The sequence below is a fragment of the Saccostrea cucullata genome, unplaced genomic scaffold (genome assembly GCF_032062105.1).
Source record: "Saccostrea cucullata isolate Sc308-1 unplaced genomic scaffold, CSIRO_AGI_Scuc_v1 ctg3514, whole genome shotgun sequence".
NCBI classification, from domain to species: Eukaryota; Metazoa; Mollusca; class Bivalvia; order Ostreida; family Ostreidae; genus Saccostrea; species Saccostrea cuccullata.
The window spans coordinates 1-18,141 of NW_026932746.1; the positions used below are offsets into that span (position 1 = coordinate 1).

At 37.1% G+C, this 18,141-nt stretch overlaps 2 protein-coding genes across 2 annotated transcripts; both read right to left on the reverse strand.

Moving 5' to 3' along the window:
- Positions 1–7,551: 7,551 nt before the first annotated feature.
- On the reverse strand, positions 7,552–11,725 carry LOC134235998 (uncharacterized protein K02A2.6-like). The gene is made up of 2 exons (XM_062718174.1): positions 8,194–11,725; positions 7,552–8,093 (listed from the first exon to the last, which is right to left on the reverse strand). The coding sequence occupies exons 1-2, from the start codon at positions 11,723–11,725 to the stop codon at positions 7,552–7,554; spliced, it is 4,074 nt and encodes a 1,357-aa protein (XP_062574158.1).
- Positions 11,726–17,138: 5,413 nt separating this feature from the next.
- On the reverse strand, positions 17,139–17,576 carry LOC134235996 (polyribonucleotide nucleotidyltransferase-like). Its single transcript, XM_062718173.1, has one exon. It carries the CDS (start codon positions 17,574–17,576, stop codon positions 17,139–17,141), a length of 438 nt encoding a protein of 145 aa, XP_062574157.1.
- Positions 17,577–18,141: the final 565 nt, after the last annotated feature.

Sequence of the window (18,141 nt, forward strand, 5' to 3'; positions counted from 1 at the left end):
TTGTATTATTTAAAAGAAATTTTAAACATTTTATTCCAGTTGATAATTTTTATATAAATTACCAAAATAATAATAATAAAAAAAAACAGAGTAGGACACTTTGAGACGAGTGGGCGGGGGTCATAGGGGTTATGGTATTAAATTTCATTGCAAAAGACAGGACCTTGCACAAACACACATATATTGTATGAATTTACGACTTTTACCTTTGATTTTTTGACTTGTTTGTTTTTTGTTCAACTTTTTCACTTATATGGAGACAACTTGCCGGTGGAAAGCTGCAAATTTCGTCCTATTCTTCGCACTTAGAGACTCCTCAGTGCTCAATCTTTTCGTGCCAGCACCTATTCTGACACGGGACCCCGGTTTATACCGTCTCATCCGAGGGACAAGTCCTCAAATCCCGCACTGGAATTCGAACCCGCGACGTAAGAATCATATCCTTACACCGCAACTCTAGAGCACACACTCTAACCACATTGCCATACGGGCGACCACCTTTTGACTTGTAAATTGACAGGGGTCTTTCTTAGGCAAAATTCATTGCAAAAGCTCACTGGCTTTTCGAGATATCGCGCGGAAACGAAAATGTTAAAAGAGAGCTAAAACAGTGTAAGCAGACAAAATATTTATGACCTTGACCCTCAAAAGCAATAGGGGACTTCGTTTAGCTCAGTGGAGCTGTTATCAAAAAATATTGCAACACCTCAAAGGCTTTTCGAGATGCCACTTCTCAGAATTGCATGCAGCAATATTTACGTTTCTTTGCAGTGAAGACACGTCATCTTTCAAGTGGAGAAAATTGGTTCGATGCATTTACGACGGTTAAAGTCGATCCATCAAAAAATTAGTGAAATGATGGCGTAGGTGATTATGGCAACAGTAAACCTAATTATTACGTGCTGGGATTTGTGCGACAACCACTTTGAAGTGATTAAAAAACATTTTAAAACTCTCAATTTATAAATAATAAAATCAGGCGAGTGACTTATATAAAGGCCTATGTGTACTGCAGTGTGACTCTTTATATCAGGCTGATAATAGTTATACTTCATACAGAGGGTTTGGAGGGGCGAACAAGCGTTCTAGATGCGATCTTAGTCTGTTAGTGAGAGCGATACATCAATGGCAAACACTTACAGACTCATGACCTGCATAAGTTAGATGCCGCACTAATTGATTCCCTATCAAGAGTTGAGAACTTCACAAAGAGGGCAAATCTTTTATCTTGAATAATAAAATATTTAAGTTACATAATATATCTGATACACTGTTGGAGAAGGTCTCCAGACAAAAGTTGACCGAGGAGATTGGCAGATAGATGACTTAGAGCAATTATATTCTCACCGAAATTGTCTCAACATCACAGGTATGACGGAAAACAAAGAAGAAATTATGGATAACGTTAATGCGCCGCTTAATATCAACATGCTCATCCTAGCCCAAGAAAACCTATCCCTTCACTTGATAGAATCGAAAGGACCCATCGAGTAGGCAAGCCGGTAGAGAATCGCCAACGAGACATAAAAGTAGAGTAATTGATTGATTTGATATTGTTTAACGTCCCTTTCGAGAATTGTTCACTCATATTGAGACGCCATGCACCACTTGCCGGTAGAGAGCTGCATATTTTGTCCTATGCTCGGTACTCGGGGCCATCGAGCAGGGAGGGGTCTTTTTCGTGTCAGCACAGCGACACGGAACCTCAGTTTATATGGTCTCATCTGAAACACCGGTCTTCACGTCCCACAGTTGAAAAGATTCGAACCCTCGAGGACACATAAGGATCGACTCCTTACTCCGCAACTCTAGAGCAAACGCTCCAAGTTCTCTCTAACCACTGCGCCAACAGCTCTACTGGTTTGTACTTATAATAATCTGAATAATCATGCGTTTCTTTTTTTGCTGAGTATACAATACTGTAGGTTCCTGATAAAAATAATGAATGCGCCAGTTTGTCGATTGCACACAATGTTCACGCCAAAACCATGAAAACTGTTCATAATCTTTTTCAGTGTAAGCTAGGTTTACTGTCTACTTATAGTTATAATATCGACTACTGAAAATGTACTGAGAGTATTCATGTAAAAAGTTACCTATAGTAGCTTTGTTTTTAATTTCAAAGACACCCCTGGAATTACGTTTTCCAGTGGTCACTGAGTTTGTGAAGAGGCACTGCGGGCTGACACACTGAATATACAGGAAGCTTCCCAGGCCACATATTTTCTCTCCAGCGATGTCCGACAAGTGAAGTGGATGGATGCACTTATTACAGAACAATTGATCAGCTAAATGTGTTAGTTCCACTCTACGTCTCCCGTCTTTCCACAATATCTCGCTTTCTGTCTCCACACACAACTCCACGGCTCTATGTCTGTTGTTATCGTCTGGAGCGGATCTTCTGCCTCTTCTTGTTCGTGTGATTTGTAGTATTCTTGAATGTTCAGGGCCCCCGGTTTTTCTCAAATCAGTATTTACATTATTAAAATATTTCAAGCGTTTTGATTTCTTTAATTTACCTCTCTTAACAAATTTCCCATTAACTCTTTGACGTTGTTCTGCGATGTTTTCGTCTGCTATATTAGATCTGTCAAAATATTTCGCGCTCATGCGCGTGGCCTATTCCGGAAATGGTTACCGTAAACAATTTCTTTTTTAAACATGCATCATATGATTCGATCACGTGACGCATTGCAATCTCTTAAAAGTATTTCACATAAATTTCTATTTTTAGTAACCACGGCAACACAGTTCATCAAAATCAAAAACCGATACACAGATTTATGTATCTTAGTGTGTAAGAGGAGTAGCATTTTAAAAGTATTACAAAGAAATTTCTATTTTTAGTAACCACGGCAACAGTGCAGATTTATGTATCTTAGTGTAGTCACACTGCGGGCTAGCGCTCATTGCTCTGAATGGCTACTCCCAAATAAGAATGACGGTTAATTAGAGGGGAGGAAATGGCCGGCCTCAACCCTTTTTAGACACCAAGGCAGACATTAAAAAAAAATAAAATGTACTCCAGCAAAATAAAAAATAAATAAGAGAAAGAGTTAAATAACTTGAGATGATGGTTTATTCAGAGATAGAACTAATTAATCAAAACAACAAAAAATTAATCAATAATCAAAAATCACAATAATTTAATCGGCTGCAGTCGTCTGTTTAAAAATCCCCTGATCAAAAATACTTAACTTCCCCAATTAATTAATTACCAATTATGCAGATTAAGTACTAAAAATTTAAAAGATAATTCCAATTCAGTGAATAATTCTTTTAAGTCTAAAAACTTCCAATAAAAATCTGGACAAAATAGACCTACATCTTTCTAGGAATCAGAAAAACGCTGGAGTCCCCCTTGAACAACGGAACTCTCCTTATATACTTGTACTAGGGGGAACGGATTCCGTTCCACACTAACGTAATCTGTTCAAAATTAACGGTATACCAGTTCAAAGAAAACGGATAAACTTAACGGAAAATAGTCCCACGTCATAAAAACTATTATTTCTGAATAAAATATTAATAGAAAATATAAGTTTAATTCATTCAAAATAATAAAAGTAAATTATTTACCTTGGAAACGTAATTTCTAAACATTCTGTGTGTCAATTCAGCGAAATAATATGGCCCGGCGGATCCAGTAAAATACGCCGGAAGTATACCAAAATGCATTGCGAAGACATCACACGGAAGTATGAATAGTTCTCATAATATTTATAAAAGATACAACCATTATCTTCATTTCTTATTTAAATATATAGAGATATTACTTAAAAATGCTCAAATACACTCGTAGTTAAAATTAGGGGTCGTGTCAAGTCAAAACATTACAATCCCCCCCCCCCCCCGCTTAAAGTTTCATGTCCCTATGAAACACAAAAATATATAATATTTCAATAACAACAAACTTTTAAAACAAGATATAACATATAATACATAATCAGTGAACTCACTGCATATAAATAATGAATATATCACCCGCCCTACTCAAATACTGCATACGAACATTGAAAATGAAAATTTGAGGACGGCACGTCTTTCAAAATGTGGCACACATGGCACATAATTTATATAATAGCTTAAAAAAACACCCACCAACCAATCTAAACTGTTAGGGATGGGTATCGCCAAAAATTTCGTATCGCGATATTTTATAAAAATATCGCGATATATCGTGATATTTATAAGCACACTATTTGTTTGATTTATATGGAATTATTGATTATTATTCCTACTTTTTTCATTGTTGTTGTGAATAAATGAAAAATCAATCATTTTATAATCTATTTAATGTGTTTTCATTCAAAACTTAAAAATAAAAAAAGAACATAACAAGAAAATAAAATTCTAATTAACAATTCAAACACAAATAGATACAATCTTTCCTTTCTGGTTTGTAAAAAAGAAAAAAATGATAACTTTAAAGTCAATACTCAACAACAATTAGATTTGTTTTTTTTTCTTCAGTTTAGGGCATGTTTTTTTTAAGAAAAGTAAATTGTCAACATGTTTAGGCTTTAGACGTGCCCTCTGGGCATTTAATATATCTCCCGCCGTAGAAAAAACTCTTTCCGATGGGACACTTGTGGCAGGAATGCAAAGGTATGCTCTAGCAAGTTTAGCAATAAGTGGGAATTTAATTTCATTTTCTTTCCACCAAGAAAGAGGATTTTCTTGAAGAGGTATTGCTCGGGCACTTCGGTATTCATTCACCTGCTGCTCAGCAATCGTACTTGGTGATTTTGGAGGCTCAACATCAGTAATGTATACATCACCAAGAAAGCTGTGGAGCACAGATTCCATAGAATCACCACAAGTAGAGGAAGAACCTTCTGCTTTGACTCTTTTTTTGACAGGGCTAACAGCTGGAGAATCTGAAGACAGTGAGGGTGGCTCATTCAGGACTTCAATATCAAAAGTCAGCATCTTTCTCTTCTTTCTCTCTTTTCACTTTGATTATACTCTGTACTCGACAGACTTCTAAAACAATATCAGAGTACACCGCTGATCTGTCATTTTCTGATAAAAATGGAAGCATCTTGAACCGCGGATCCAAAGCAAAAACAATGCATAGAGTGTGTCCAATCCGATTATATCTTACTTTCAAGTCTTTAAACATAATATTTTTCATGCTACTGTTGGGGTATCATCATTTTGTTCACGAAGCTTGTCCAGAAGTTTATTGTGAAGTGGCAAGATAATGGACAAATGGGAGATTTTTTGAACACAGGAGTGTTGTTATATCCTTAAACGGCTTTAACAGCTACCACTTCCTCTGCCACAGTAAAGTCATCATCATGGAAAGACTTTAATTCTGCTTCTCTTTCTTTTCCTAACTCCTTTGATTTCAAGGTAGCAAATATTGCTACCTGCATTTCGAGAAATCGTGAGATCATATCGTAGGCACTATTCCATCTTTTCGGACGTCCATTATTAATTTGTGTTGAGGCAGTGATAAACTTTCAGCTGTATTCTTGAGCAAAGCAGCTGCAATGTTGCTTCTGAGAAAAAAGGCTACAATTTTTCTAATTTTGGCTAGAGTATTTTCCAGTTTCTTAACTGCAAGGCATTTTTGACAAGCTAAATTTAACGTATGTTCGTAACAGTTAATGTGAATGTTTCCGAGGAGTTCACCTGCTTTCATCATATTGGCAGCATTGTCAGAGACAACTGGTGGAAATCCATCAGAAATGGGCAATTTATGCCTTCACAGCGTTTCTCAAAACCTCTGCAATATTTTCTCCTACGATCAGGACAAATAGTTTTTAAAATTATTTTTTCAAAGAATTAAACCAATAAAAATATACATGTATATTAATTAAAATTTCATTTAGAATCAATTCATTCAATTGCCCTCATATTTCAGCAAATTGAAACAATAATAGTCAAATCATTTTTTTTCATAATTTCCAATGTACCTGTACGAGATTCTGGCATCATCTTGGTTTGCAAAACAAAATTACAAAGATTCCAATCTTTGTCAATATGGGTGGAAGTAATCGTAATGTAGGATTCTGTAGCTCGTGAACTCCAGCCATCAGTGGTCAGTGCTACCTAATAGTAATAAGGAATTAATTAAATTAAAATATTTATGTACTGAGTAAAGGTTTTACACATACTAGTCTATAAATCTGATAATGTTTTTCTTTATACTAGAAATTTATTTCACAGAAAATACTTACTTGCTCTGCTTCAAGAAGACTACTTAGAACTTGAACTTTCACATCTGAATACATTTTTGGAATGAAAACTTCACTAAATGTCTTTCTGAAGGGGACCTGGTAACGATTATCCAAACAAGCTATCATATCTCTGAACTCTGGGCTATCAACCATGCTAAATGGTCGAAGATCTTTGACAACAAATCTAGCAATTTTGTCCGTGATTTTCTTTGAACGTTCCGCATTTGAAGGGTACTTTTTACCAAACAAAGAAATCAAGTTTCCAGATATAGGTGTATTTACAACAGATGTTTTAACCTCTAATTTTCTGAAGTAGTCTTCGTAGGATTAGGATCCTCCGCGAGCAAATTCGGATGATGTCTCCTCATGTGACTGTTCAGGTTGGTAGTTCCACCGGGGCATTTCACTTCAATTTTACACTTTGAACAAACGGCTATGTTTTCAGTAACTTTTCCTGTTTTCTTGTCTTTTTTTACGAGGAAGTATTTCCATACATCTGATTTACCTCTGGTTGCCTGACGTCACGGCGTCAGGCTGTATAAGGATTGATATTTCCAAGATCCGAAACTGTGCGATCATATCTAGAGAGCTAGATTTTGTGCAAGCTGATTTACAATGGAATTCTTTACCTGTATTTTAAAAGAAACATTTTTCAGAAAAAAAAAAATGATATTACTGATGCAAAATACTGCAGTGTTTACTTCCTGTACTCTTTTGCATGGAACAGATTATTCCATGTAATTCGCCGTTTCAACATGTCCGTGTATTCTTTTTTCTGCATTTCTATACTACTGGATCAGTCCATTTACATTCTACGAAAGGGGTGAATCGCTCTTTTCGCGCCAAATGTCACTAGTAAACTATCTGCGCCTTTTCCTTGGATTGTCCTATTGTATGAATGGGTGTGCTATCAGTTTTTTTGACATGCAACACTAAAGAAATGATTTTTTCTAATTTGTTTCTCGATCCCGCGGTTGGTTTATGTAACGTTTATTCAGTAAACATCAACATACTATATTGAACATCGAACCCGATCATAATTAAGACATGGTAGATTTAGTTAACACTTATCGTTACATCCCCTTTCTCAAGATTTTTCTTAAAAATTATGAATTCACAAACCGAGCATTTTTCAAATGTAAATTATACATAAAGCTTAATTCATCAAAGTCCCATGATAGTCTATATTGTCCAGAATTTGAATGTCCGAGTATTAAAAATAATTACTGGGTTCCAATAACATACAAACAAACTAAACTGTTATACAACTACTTGTAGCAACATAGAAAACAAAATGACTAGATTTCTTTGGAAACCTGAGGTAGACAAGGTATTATTATGACCTTATCACTATCTACCTCTCCTACACAAAACACTCAACATTACACACGAAATCCTGATACTTCTGTGGAGGTTTGATTTCGCGGCCACTCCTTGTATGACGTTTGCCCGATACTTCAGATGTTGGATTTGGTAAAGGACATGTTTTGGCTGGTGTGATACTCTTGTCAACTATCGGTGTGTTCCGTGCTTGTAATGTACTCTGAACTGGGGTTTCCACTCTGTCCATGTCTCTGTTAGTAGAAACACTAGTCTCCAAATTGTCTTTATTTACATCAGGGAACAAACTGGTGTTTCTGGGTAAGTCTTCCTTAGAAAACGGTTCCCTGCTAAGTCGTAGATGTTTTCGATTTCTCCTATATACGCGTCCATCTTCTGTACGAACTTCATAGGAGCGAATATCCACTTGATCTCTTACTTGTGCTTTTGTCCACGACTCTCTCTCTCCCGAATGGACGAATTCGTACAGTGTCTCCCGCATGTAATTTCTGCAATTCCTTTGTGCCGCAGTTATAGTAGCTAGCTTCTTTTCCTTTCCTCTTGTATAGCTTCCTGGAGATCCCACTGGAATTATGAGTTTTCAACTGCTTTGAGGAAAGTGTGAGTCTAGTCCTGGTTCTCCTGCCAAACAGTCTCTCTGCAGCTGAAAGTCCAATGGTCTCACTTGGTGTATTTCTCCAGTCCAAAAGTGCTAAGAAAGGATCTTTCTTGTCAAGGACACATTTGCGCATTAGGGCCTTAGCAATCTTGACTGCGTTTTCTGCTTTTCCATTTGACTGAGGGTAACGAGGAGATGAAGTCCTGTGCTCGAACTCGTACTTTTCAGCAAAATCCTGAAATTCTCTACTGTTGAATGGTGGCCCATTATCAGATATAATAACATCCGGAATGCCATGACGCGCTATCTGAGCTTTCATCTTTGTAATGACTTCCTTGCCAGTCTTTCCATGTAATCTGTCTATTTCGAAGAAATCTGAGAAATAGTCTGCACATATAAGGTAGTCATTTCCGTCAAACTCAAATAAGTCACAACCAACTTTTTCCCAGGCTCTCTTTGGGATATTATGTGAAATCATTGGTTCCTTTGGCTGGTCAGGCTGACATGAACTACAAATTTCACAACACTGTATATAATTCTCAATGTCATTGTTCATATTGGGCCAATACACTGTCTCTCGTGCCCTTCTTAGGCATCCTTGTATTCCAATATGTGTTTCGTGAACCCTCTCAATAATGTCTCTGCGAACTCTATCAGGAATCACAACTCTCTCCCCTTTGAATACTAGGCCGTCCTGGATGACAAGTTCATCTCTGAATGGGAAGTAACACTGAACTTTATCTGGAAGTTCATCCTTGCAGTCTGGCCATCCCGACTTGATGACATGTTTCAACAACTTCATTGTTTCATCCTCCTCAGACGCTTCTTTTATTTTCATGATCTTTGCTTCGGATATTGATATGTAGCTCCTCTGATCAATATCGAATATGCTTGCTTTCTCCATATCTTCTTCTGATGCTGGTAGATAAGCTCTGCTTAGCGTATCTGCTAAGTACATCTCTGCACCTTTCTTATAGACTATCTCGTAATCAAACTTCTGGAGTCGCAATAGCATCCTCTGAAGTCTCCTAGGTGCCATCACAAGACTCTTCCTTTGAATGATTTCAAGCGGCTTATGATCTGACTCTATCTTGACGTGACGACCATACGTGTAATTCTCAAAACGCTCGAGTCCAAAAACTACGGCCAGCAATTCTTTCTCAATTTGCGCATAATTGCACTCTGTCTGGGTCAATGCTCTCGAAGCATACACAACCGGATGTCCATCCTGCATCAAACAAGCCCCTAATCCATTCTGCGATGCATCACACTGTAGTATTGTCTCTTTATTTGGATCAAAGAAACTCAAGACCGGTGCTTCTGACAAAATCTTCTTAATAGTGCTGAAGGCATTTCCATGGACTTGCTCATCCCAATGAAAATAAGTGTCACTTTTCAACAAGTCCCGAAGCGTAGAAGTAACTTCTGAAAGATTGGGTACAAATCTCTGCACAAAATTGACCATTCCTAACAAACGCTGTACTGCTTGTCTGTCTGTAGGAGTAGGCATCTCTCTAATTGCTTGTACTTTACTTGGATCAGCACTCAGTCCCTGCTTTGAAATAACATGTCCAAGGTAAGACACTGATGTAAGTCCTAATTTCAGTTTGTCAAGGTTCAGTTTAATGTTCTTCTGCTTACATCGGTCCATCAACTCAATTAGCTTTCCATTATGGTCTCTAATCGCCTCTTCATCTGTGTCTCCACAACCGTAGACAAGTATATCATCGTGAATTGCTTTGGTTCCATTCAAACCCTCAAGTGCTTCATCCATCCTCCTCTGAAATTCTTCAGGTGCTGGTGCTATGCCAAAAGGCATCCTCAACCAACGGTAACGTCCCCAGGGTGTTCCAAATGTTGTTAGGAAACTACTGGTTTTGTCGAGCAGGACATGCCAAAATCCGTCCTTCGCGTCCACCACTGAGAAAATCCTGGCCTTTGTCAAATCTGGTAGGATGTCTTCTATTGTTGGAGTGGGGTAATGATTCCTCTGAAGTGCTACATTTAGGGGTTTCGGATCAATACAAAGTCTAATTGCCCCATTTGACTTCCTCGCTACAACCATGGATGATATCCAGTCAGTTGGAGTCGTTACTGGAGAGATAACTCCTAGATTCTGTAGCCGATCAAGTTCTTTCTTTAGATCCGACTTGAGCGATAGTGGCACTTTCCTGGTAGGTATCTTTGTTGGCTGCACAGTAGTGTCAATCCTGAGGTGTAACTCTCCTTCAAGTTTTCCAAGTCCATCAAATAATGTTGGATACTGTTGTTTCAAATGTTCTTTGGTAAGAGGCTCTGTAGTGTCACTACACTTTCCACCAATCTGTGCGACAAAGTTCTGCTCATTCACAGTGATAAGTTTCATCGATTGTATCGCCGATACTCCAAGAATAGGGTTAAGTTCTGTTCCTGACACTATCACAAATTCAATGCTGTACTTTTTTCTGTTTCTAGGATTGCGAACAGTCAGCCTTCTTTTCCCCAATGGCTTCGTCTCACTCTTGTTGTACATCACTAATGTCATATTAGTTTCTGTCAGGTTCTCGTGGTCATTACACAGCTTCTTGTACAATGTGTCAGGTAGAATATTCACACTAGATCCACAATCCAACTGAAAATGTACTGTTTGGTCATTGATAAGCATCTGGGCTGTAATCTTCTTTTTCTTGTTGACATTGTGTACTTCTTCGACAGTGAGAACATATTCACATTCACTGGATGATGAATAGTCATTCACATCATGTACCGATTTCTTTGAATGTGGCCTTCTGCCAGGTCGGAACTTTTTCTGCTGCTTAGTGTTCCCTTGTTTACACACACGAGCAAAGTGATTCTTGCGTCCGCATGAAGAACACTCTTTGCCATAAGCCGGACAATCTGCTTTATCCTTACGGTGTCGTAAACCACAGTACTCACAGCTTACTTCTTGTTTGTCTCTAGGACCCTTCTTCTGTTTATCTGACACTGGTTTAGTTTTCTTCACAAACTGCACTTCTTCTATCGCTCGAAGTTGTGAACTTGACTTCTCACTAGCTCTACAAATGTCAACACAACGTTGTAAGTCTAAACCTTTCTCCTGTAACAGTTTCTTTCTTGTGTGATTGTCCCTAATCCCGAGCACGATCCTATCTCGAATCATTTCTTCTTGTAAAGCACCGAATCTACAGGTTTTCACAAGTGTGCGTAATGAAGCAACATAACTGTCAATAGTTTCATTTAACTCTTGTTCTCTTTTGTTGAACGTGTATCGTTCGTATATTACATTCGTCTGACCTATGCAGAAGTCTTCTAGTACTTGTAGTACTTTGATGATATCTTTACGATCTTCATCATTGTTGAACTTGAGGCCATCGTAAACAGATAATGCCTCTGCACCTAAGCATGTTAATAAAGTTGCTACACGCAATTCATTATTCTTATCTTTCAGTCCGGTTGCAATTTCATAGTTCTCCCATACCCGTTTAAAATGGCGCCAATTCGTAGCCAAGTTTCCTCGAATGTCCAATTTCGCTGGAAACGGTATATTTGTCGGGACATACACTCTCTGCGGTGCCGCTGCAACACCATCTGCCTGATTTTCACCATCTCCGTTACTCATGCCGAATAGGAGGGATAGCATTCACCAAAATCAATGGTGCACGTGTACTTCTGACACCATGTAACGTTTATTCAGTAAACATCAACATACTATATTGAACATCGAACCCGATCATAATTAAGACATGGTAGATTTAGTTAACACTTATCGTTACAGTTTATTCCATAAATGGACTAGTCCAATAAAATTAAACAACGCAGTTCAAGTCATCGTCTCCATGCAGATGCCTGATCTATTACATGACTCTGTTCACAGATGCACTCAATAAATAAGAAAGCAGTGAAAAATCTTGGATTTTTCTTTCCAAAAAGGCCTAAATATTAAATTTACTTATTTCATTCTCAATATAAGATAGTGTCCTTACCCCCCTTTTTTTAAGGAAAAAAAATAATGAACACACGTTACTACTGTTTACTTCAGAGGAGAAAATACACTCCAGCAAAATGTGTATTTAATCATATCCATCTTTTAAAATGTTTACAATGCATGATTTGATAACAGATTTTATAATAAGTGTTACAATGTAGCTTGAAATCACTTTCGATCCAAGGGCAGGTCACTCCACTTGCAGACCCCCCCCCCCCCCCCCGAATAACACTCTTTAGTATGCAGTGTAGAGATGATTCTTCTACAAGTTAAACCAGAAGTCTCTGTCGAGACTGAAGCTCAACTGGATTTTACTTAGCAAAGGAAGGAAGTAGAAGTTGGAAATTGAAACTTTACAACAGCAATAAATAGAATAATGATCCTTGATTAAATCTCTTTATATTCTTAGTGTAGTCTACTTGCATGCCACATTATATTATAATCAGACTAAAACTGTATTTGGGATAGCATTTTAATAGTATTTTACAGAGAGAAATTTCTATCTTTAGTAAACAAGGCAATAATGTTCATCAAAATCATAAATGATAAATAGAATTATGTTTCTTAGTGTAGACTACTTCTGTGGAAAATTATATTGAAATCAGAGCAAAACTGTAGGAGGCGTAGTATTTTGAAAGTATTTCACAGAAATTTCTATGTTTAGTAACCATGGCAACATCGTTCATAAAAATCAAAAACCAATATATAGAATTGTGTATCCCATTGGTCTACTTGTGTGCCAAGTTATATTGAAATCAGACCAGAACTGTTGGAGGAGTAGCATTTTGAAACAATTTCACAGAAACTTCTATTTTTAGTAACCACGGCAACACCGTTCATCGAAATCAAAAGCCGATATACAGAATAATGTATCGTAGTGTAGTCTACTTGTGTGTAAAGTTATATTGAAATCAGACCAAAACTGTAGGAGGAGTAGCATTTTGAAAAATTGTTTACAGACGGACGGACGCCGGACGCATTACTGTCGCATAAGCTCTTCTGGTCTCTGACCAGAGAGCTAATAAAATCAAGATTTTAATTACACAAGGTTCACAAAATATAAAGTTGGGATATGTTTTAAACCCACAAAAGTATTTATGCTCAAAAGGTTTATCATCCTTCATGCAGATAAATTGATTGATTTAGTCAGGCAAGCTTTTTAAAAAGCTGTTACTTGTGAATTTTAAATTTGACTAATTCGATGTCTTCAGAAGTCGCCATTTAAACTTCCGGTAATAGTAATTTTAAAATTTGATCGATTAAATGGTTTATTTCTGGATTATTTTCAATACTGTAAAAATACCGGTATTTCGGTTCCCGTATCGCGATACGTATCGCATGACAAAAAATCGCAATATACCGGTTTACCGATAAAATCGCACATCCCTCTAAACTGTCAAATAGATCCCTGTTAAATCCAAATATACATAATCAATTAACACACTAAATAATCTAAGATTAACAATAAGAACAAGGGCACCGCTGAGCGGAGCATCCCCTCGCGTAATGGCAATATCTCACAAGAGATAAATTCTCTCGAGGGACGTTAAACATGTTAAAGATTGATAGTACACTGTATTTTGTTTAATGTCCCTCTCAGGAATTTTTTGCTCATATGAAGGCTTGCCGGTGGAGAGCTGCACATTCTTTCCTATAATAGGAACTGACGACCATTGAGCAGTGAGGGATCTTTTTGTGCCAGCATCTGTTGGGACATGGGCCCTTGGTTACATGGATTTATTCGAAGGACCAGTCTCCACGTCCCACAATATTAGGATCAATTGTTGGTGGGTGTTTTGTTGTTGATACATTTTTTACAAAATGCAAAGTGGTTAAGGAGGGGGTGGGGGCATAACATAGATACCTAATTTGGGGTAGTAAAGTTTAATATAAGATATTTAATTGTTTTTCAGTACTATTTATTTTTTAAACAAAATTATTGGGGTTGGGGGATGTCTATTCTTAACAAAATTGCTTAGCATTTTATTGGGGATGGGGGGGGGGGGGCATAATATGCATACGTAATTGGGCAGTTTCCCTTATACCTAGCAGAAACATATCACGCATGCTATATGTATTGTTTCAGTAATTAGCCGGGCTTATTGCTCAAAGAGCAATTGCCGGCTTATGTGATCCTGTTCAAGGCAGGATGTTAACCCAATAGTCGCCATTTTAAAGTTACGTGCAAAAATATAGTTCTTACTCTCAACCGCTTTTGAGATAATACAAACGCTAAATAAAGCAACAAAAATAAAACGAAGTTTTATCTATATAAAATAAACATTTGTAGTAATGACTTTGAAAACTTCATAAGTCAAAGAACATAGTTCATTAGCGTAATGATTTTTGATAATTAGTCAGCCCCCGGGCTGACTAGTTACGTTAGGATGAAACTTGCGTTAATCGGAATTCTGGGAAAAAGATTTGCACAATTTTCTCCAACCAGAGGGCGTGCTTCTTCATGCACACTCACGACCTCGATCTATTTATAGACTGCATTGTTCTTCGTCGTTCTCGACGGAAATTAATGACATAGACTGTTCAGCTTCTATATTGCATATTTGTCAGTTTTTAAATGATACTATGAAAATATTTCATTGCTTCTAATAGAAGATAAGTACATTTATTCCCTAAATCGCCATTGCAAGCCGAAGATTTTTAAAAATTGTGTATTCCTCTGGATGCCTGATGCAAGACTCCCTCGATCAATATACAATACCTTGCATAAGACATGTACGGGTCGGAATTCACACAACAATCCACTTGCCACAAAGGTCCCAAAATAGTAAAAAAAAAAAACAGAAAGAAAGATCAATTTCTTTTCACTCTAATGATGGAAGTTATGAAAACATCAGAAGACCACTGTAAGACATTAAATTCTTATAATTTACATGATGATAGACGTGTAAGTGCCGCTTGTGCACGTGAATCGCGCCCACATGTGAGAAATTGAACACAGTAGAAATGCGATAGCTGAGAGAACTGTTTTGCACAGGCGCTTGACGTTTTTAACCTTTCTCTTTATAAATAAAAAAATTCCCTACTATAATATTATAGTAGGGAATTTTTTTATTTATAAAGAGAAAGGTTAAAAACGTCAAGCGCCTGTGCTGTTTTGCTATTATGGTAGACATCATCAAAGACATTTTGTGTACATGTATACGTACTGCATGTATAAACATATTTTGCATTTCCATTTTAAATTGTTTTCCGTGGCGTTCATTACTTTTTTGGAAGCAATTCTTTTCATTCCTAATGGATGCTCAAACTTAGAAATGGAATTAAATATACATGCAGTATACCCCCTTCCCCCCCCCCCTCCACATCATGCATTGCCTCGAAATGCTCATATGAAAACTGTTATTTAATAATATTTAAAAACAATCTAACACAAAGTCTACCTTAATCCTTTTATTCATCATAATCTATATCATTTTTATAAAATTTAACGTGATCTTATAGTTGCCATGGTGGCTTTTGTTCATTTACCGGTATAAGATGAAGTTTCTCTAATGTCTGCGCCGAAAAAAATTTATTGGAGATCATTGTAATGATCACGATGCAGAATTAAAAAATATTCTATGCTTTATCATTTATTATGTACAGCATTATGTTACAAATAAGAAAACGATTACAAGAATTTAACTTTTCTTACAATGGCATTTATTACATTTAAGGAACACAACATGATGGATAGATCAAATCATAAACCATTTCAAAACAAGACAGAAACTTTCTGTATTCCAGTGGCTGACTCAGCTTTTTTTAAAAAGCTAACCTAGTCAGTGTTACCGTAGTTCTCTACACATACGAGGTAAAGCAGGAGAGGGAACCAGACTGGCCTGTTTGTTTACATTCAGCTGCGGTACCAGATTAATTATGATTCTGACAAAATCGGACCGTGGTATTAGGATTGAAAAACTCACTGTCAGTGTCTTATCATTTATATTGATAGTTTTAAAATATTTTTTTCATCAGAATATAAACGTGATTCATGTAAGAAATCCATTCTACTCTGTAAATGAGCCCGGCTTTCTGTACTTCTGAGTACTTTGATTTTAATTTTTTACTTGCATAAGTAGATATCTCAAAGTTCCAAGCAATATGCATTTTTTTTTCGTAATGAATAATATAATGTACATCGAGAGGTTAATTGAACTTGTGAATTGTATTTTCAGCTTTCAGGAATAACGTGCACCCCAAATTCACAGACACCTATTGGAATTTGGTAATGAAACCGCGACGTTCATCAAATTCTTTTAATCATGCTCCCGCAGACTCGACACGTCTTTTAAGCTTTCAAACTTAAATTGGTTCCCTTGCAGAAATGATTATTGTCAACTCGTACATAAAATGTCAGGGTTTCAAGACAGTGAAACGCGACATCTGAAGAAGTATTTCAACAATGAACTTCAAAATGAATAGGCTTCATCTTTTTAAATTGTCACACAAGTATGTAAACGCTGAGAGTGGTTAATGCAAAGGTTCTATGTCAATCTTGCTCACAAATGATTATTGTCAACTCGTATATAAAATTTCAGGGTTTAGGCAGTAAAAACGCGATATCAGAAGAAATATTTCATCAATGAACTTGAAAATGAATAGACTTCGTCCTTTTATACTGCCACACAGGAATATAAACGATGAGAATGGTTAATGCAAAGGTTTTCTGACAATCTTGCCCACAAAATGTAACGAACACACACACACACACACACTCACACACACACCCTCACACACACACATTCGCGATGCTATATCCCCTCCGCAACTAGTTGCGCGAGGGGATAATAAACATACAATTTACATTCTACGATAATTAATGACCTATCATTTAAACCGATCACATTCCATTTCCTGAATCTCTTAATTGGTCCATAGTTTTGGAAGGGGCTGGTCTCCTGTAATTCCTGTCTGGCGATCTTAATCTTCTAGGTGCCTCATCTCGCTGTTAATTCCTGTCTGGCGATCTTAATCTTCTAGGTGCCTCATCTCGCTGTTAATTCCTGCCTGGCGATCTTAATCTTCTAGGTGCCTCATCTCGCTGTTAATTCCTGTCTGGCGATCTTAATCTTCTAGGTGCCTCATCTCGCTGTAAATTCCTGTCTGGCGATCTTAATCTTCTGGGTGCCTCATCTCGCTGTAAATTCCTACCTCGCGATCTTAATCTTCTAGGTGCCTCATCTCGCTGTAAATTCCTGTCTGGCGATCTTAATCTTCTGGGTGCCTCATCTCGCTGTAAATTCCTGTCTGGCGATCTTAATCTTCTAGGTGCCTCATCTCGCTGTAAATTCCTGTCTGGCGATCTTAATCTTCTAGGTGCCTCATCTCGCTGTAAATTCCTGTCTGGCGTTCTTAATCTTCTAGTTGCCTCATCTCGCTGAGATTGGTTATCCCTAAGACTCCTCAAAATATCAGTCTGCACCTGTAGTTCGTGGTGAATGTTTCTCATGGAGTTTTGTAGATGGAACATGTGGTTCAACATGTGGTCCGACACTTCTGCTTCATACTTGGATATTTTACATGAAAAAGACACGAATGGTAATCTAACAACCAAGCTATATGATAAACGTGATGACTTAACTTTTTTATCGTCTAATGAACCTATTTTTAATATTTTTGTAAATATGAATTAAAGTGTTTACATCATATTTCCGTTCCCAAATAAATTTTTCCAACCCATTTACTATTTATAGTAATAAGATACTATCCTGACATGGACCCATGTGTAGAGATATACGAAACATCTTCACAAACAACTGAAACCAAAATTAATTAGTGTGCTGTAAAACTAACGAGATAATTAAGTGCGCCCAGACCTAACAAAAACATGAAATAATTAAACGATGAATTTAAGGTAGGATTCTTCTCTGGTTTCTGACTAGATGAAACATTCAAAGCATATTTGCTTTTATTTCTTACATATTGAGGTGTAAGGAATTTAAAAGACCATATTTTTCTTTCCTCATCACAATTGTGCAACTTTAAATAGAAATGGTAAAGTGCGTTTGAAAACTAGCAGGGACTATATTTTTGGCGGAATGGTGGCG

What these genes read in the sequence shown, in the direction of transcription:
- LOC134235998 (XM_062718174.1), bottom strand. Translation starts at nt 11,725, where the DNA reads ATGAGTAACGGAGATGGTGAAAATCAGGCAGATGGTGTTGCAGCGGCA. An exon ending in GGACTGGAGAAATACACCAA is followed by an intron (nt 8,094 to 8,193) that starts GTGAGACCATTG and finishes TCATAATTCCAG; the next exon opens with TGGGATCTCCAGGAAGCTAT.
- LOC134235996 (XM_062718173.1), bottom strand. Translation starts at nt 17,576, where the DNA reads ATGTTGAACCACATGTTCCATCTACAAAACTCCATGAGAAACATTCAC.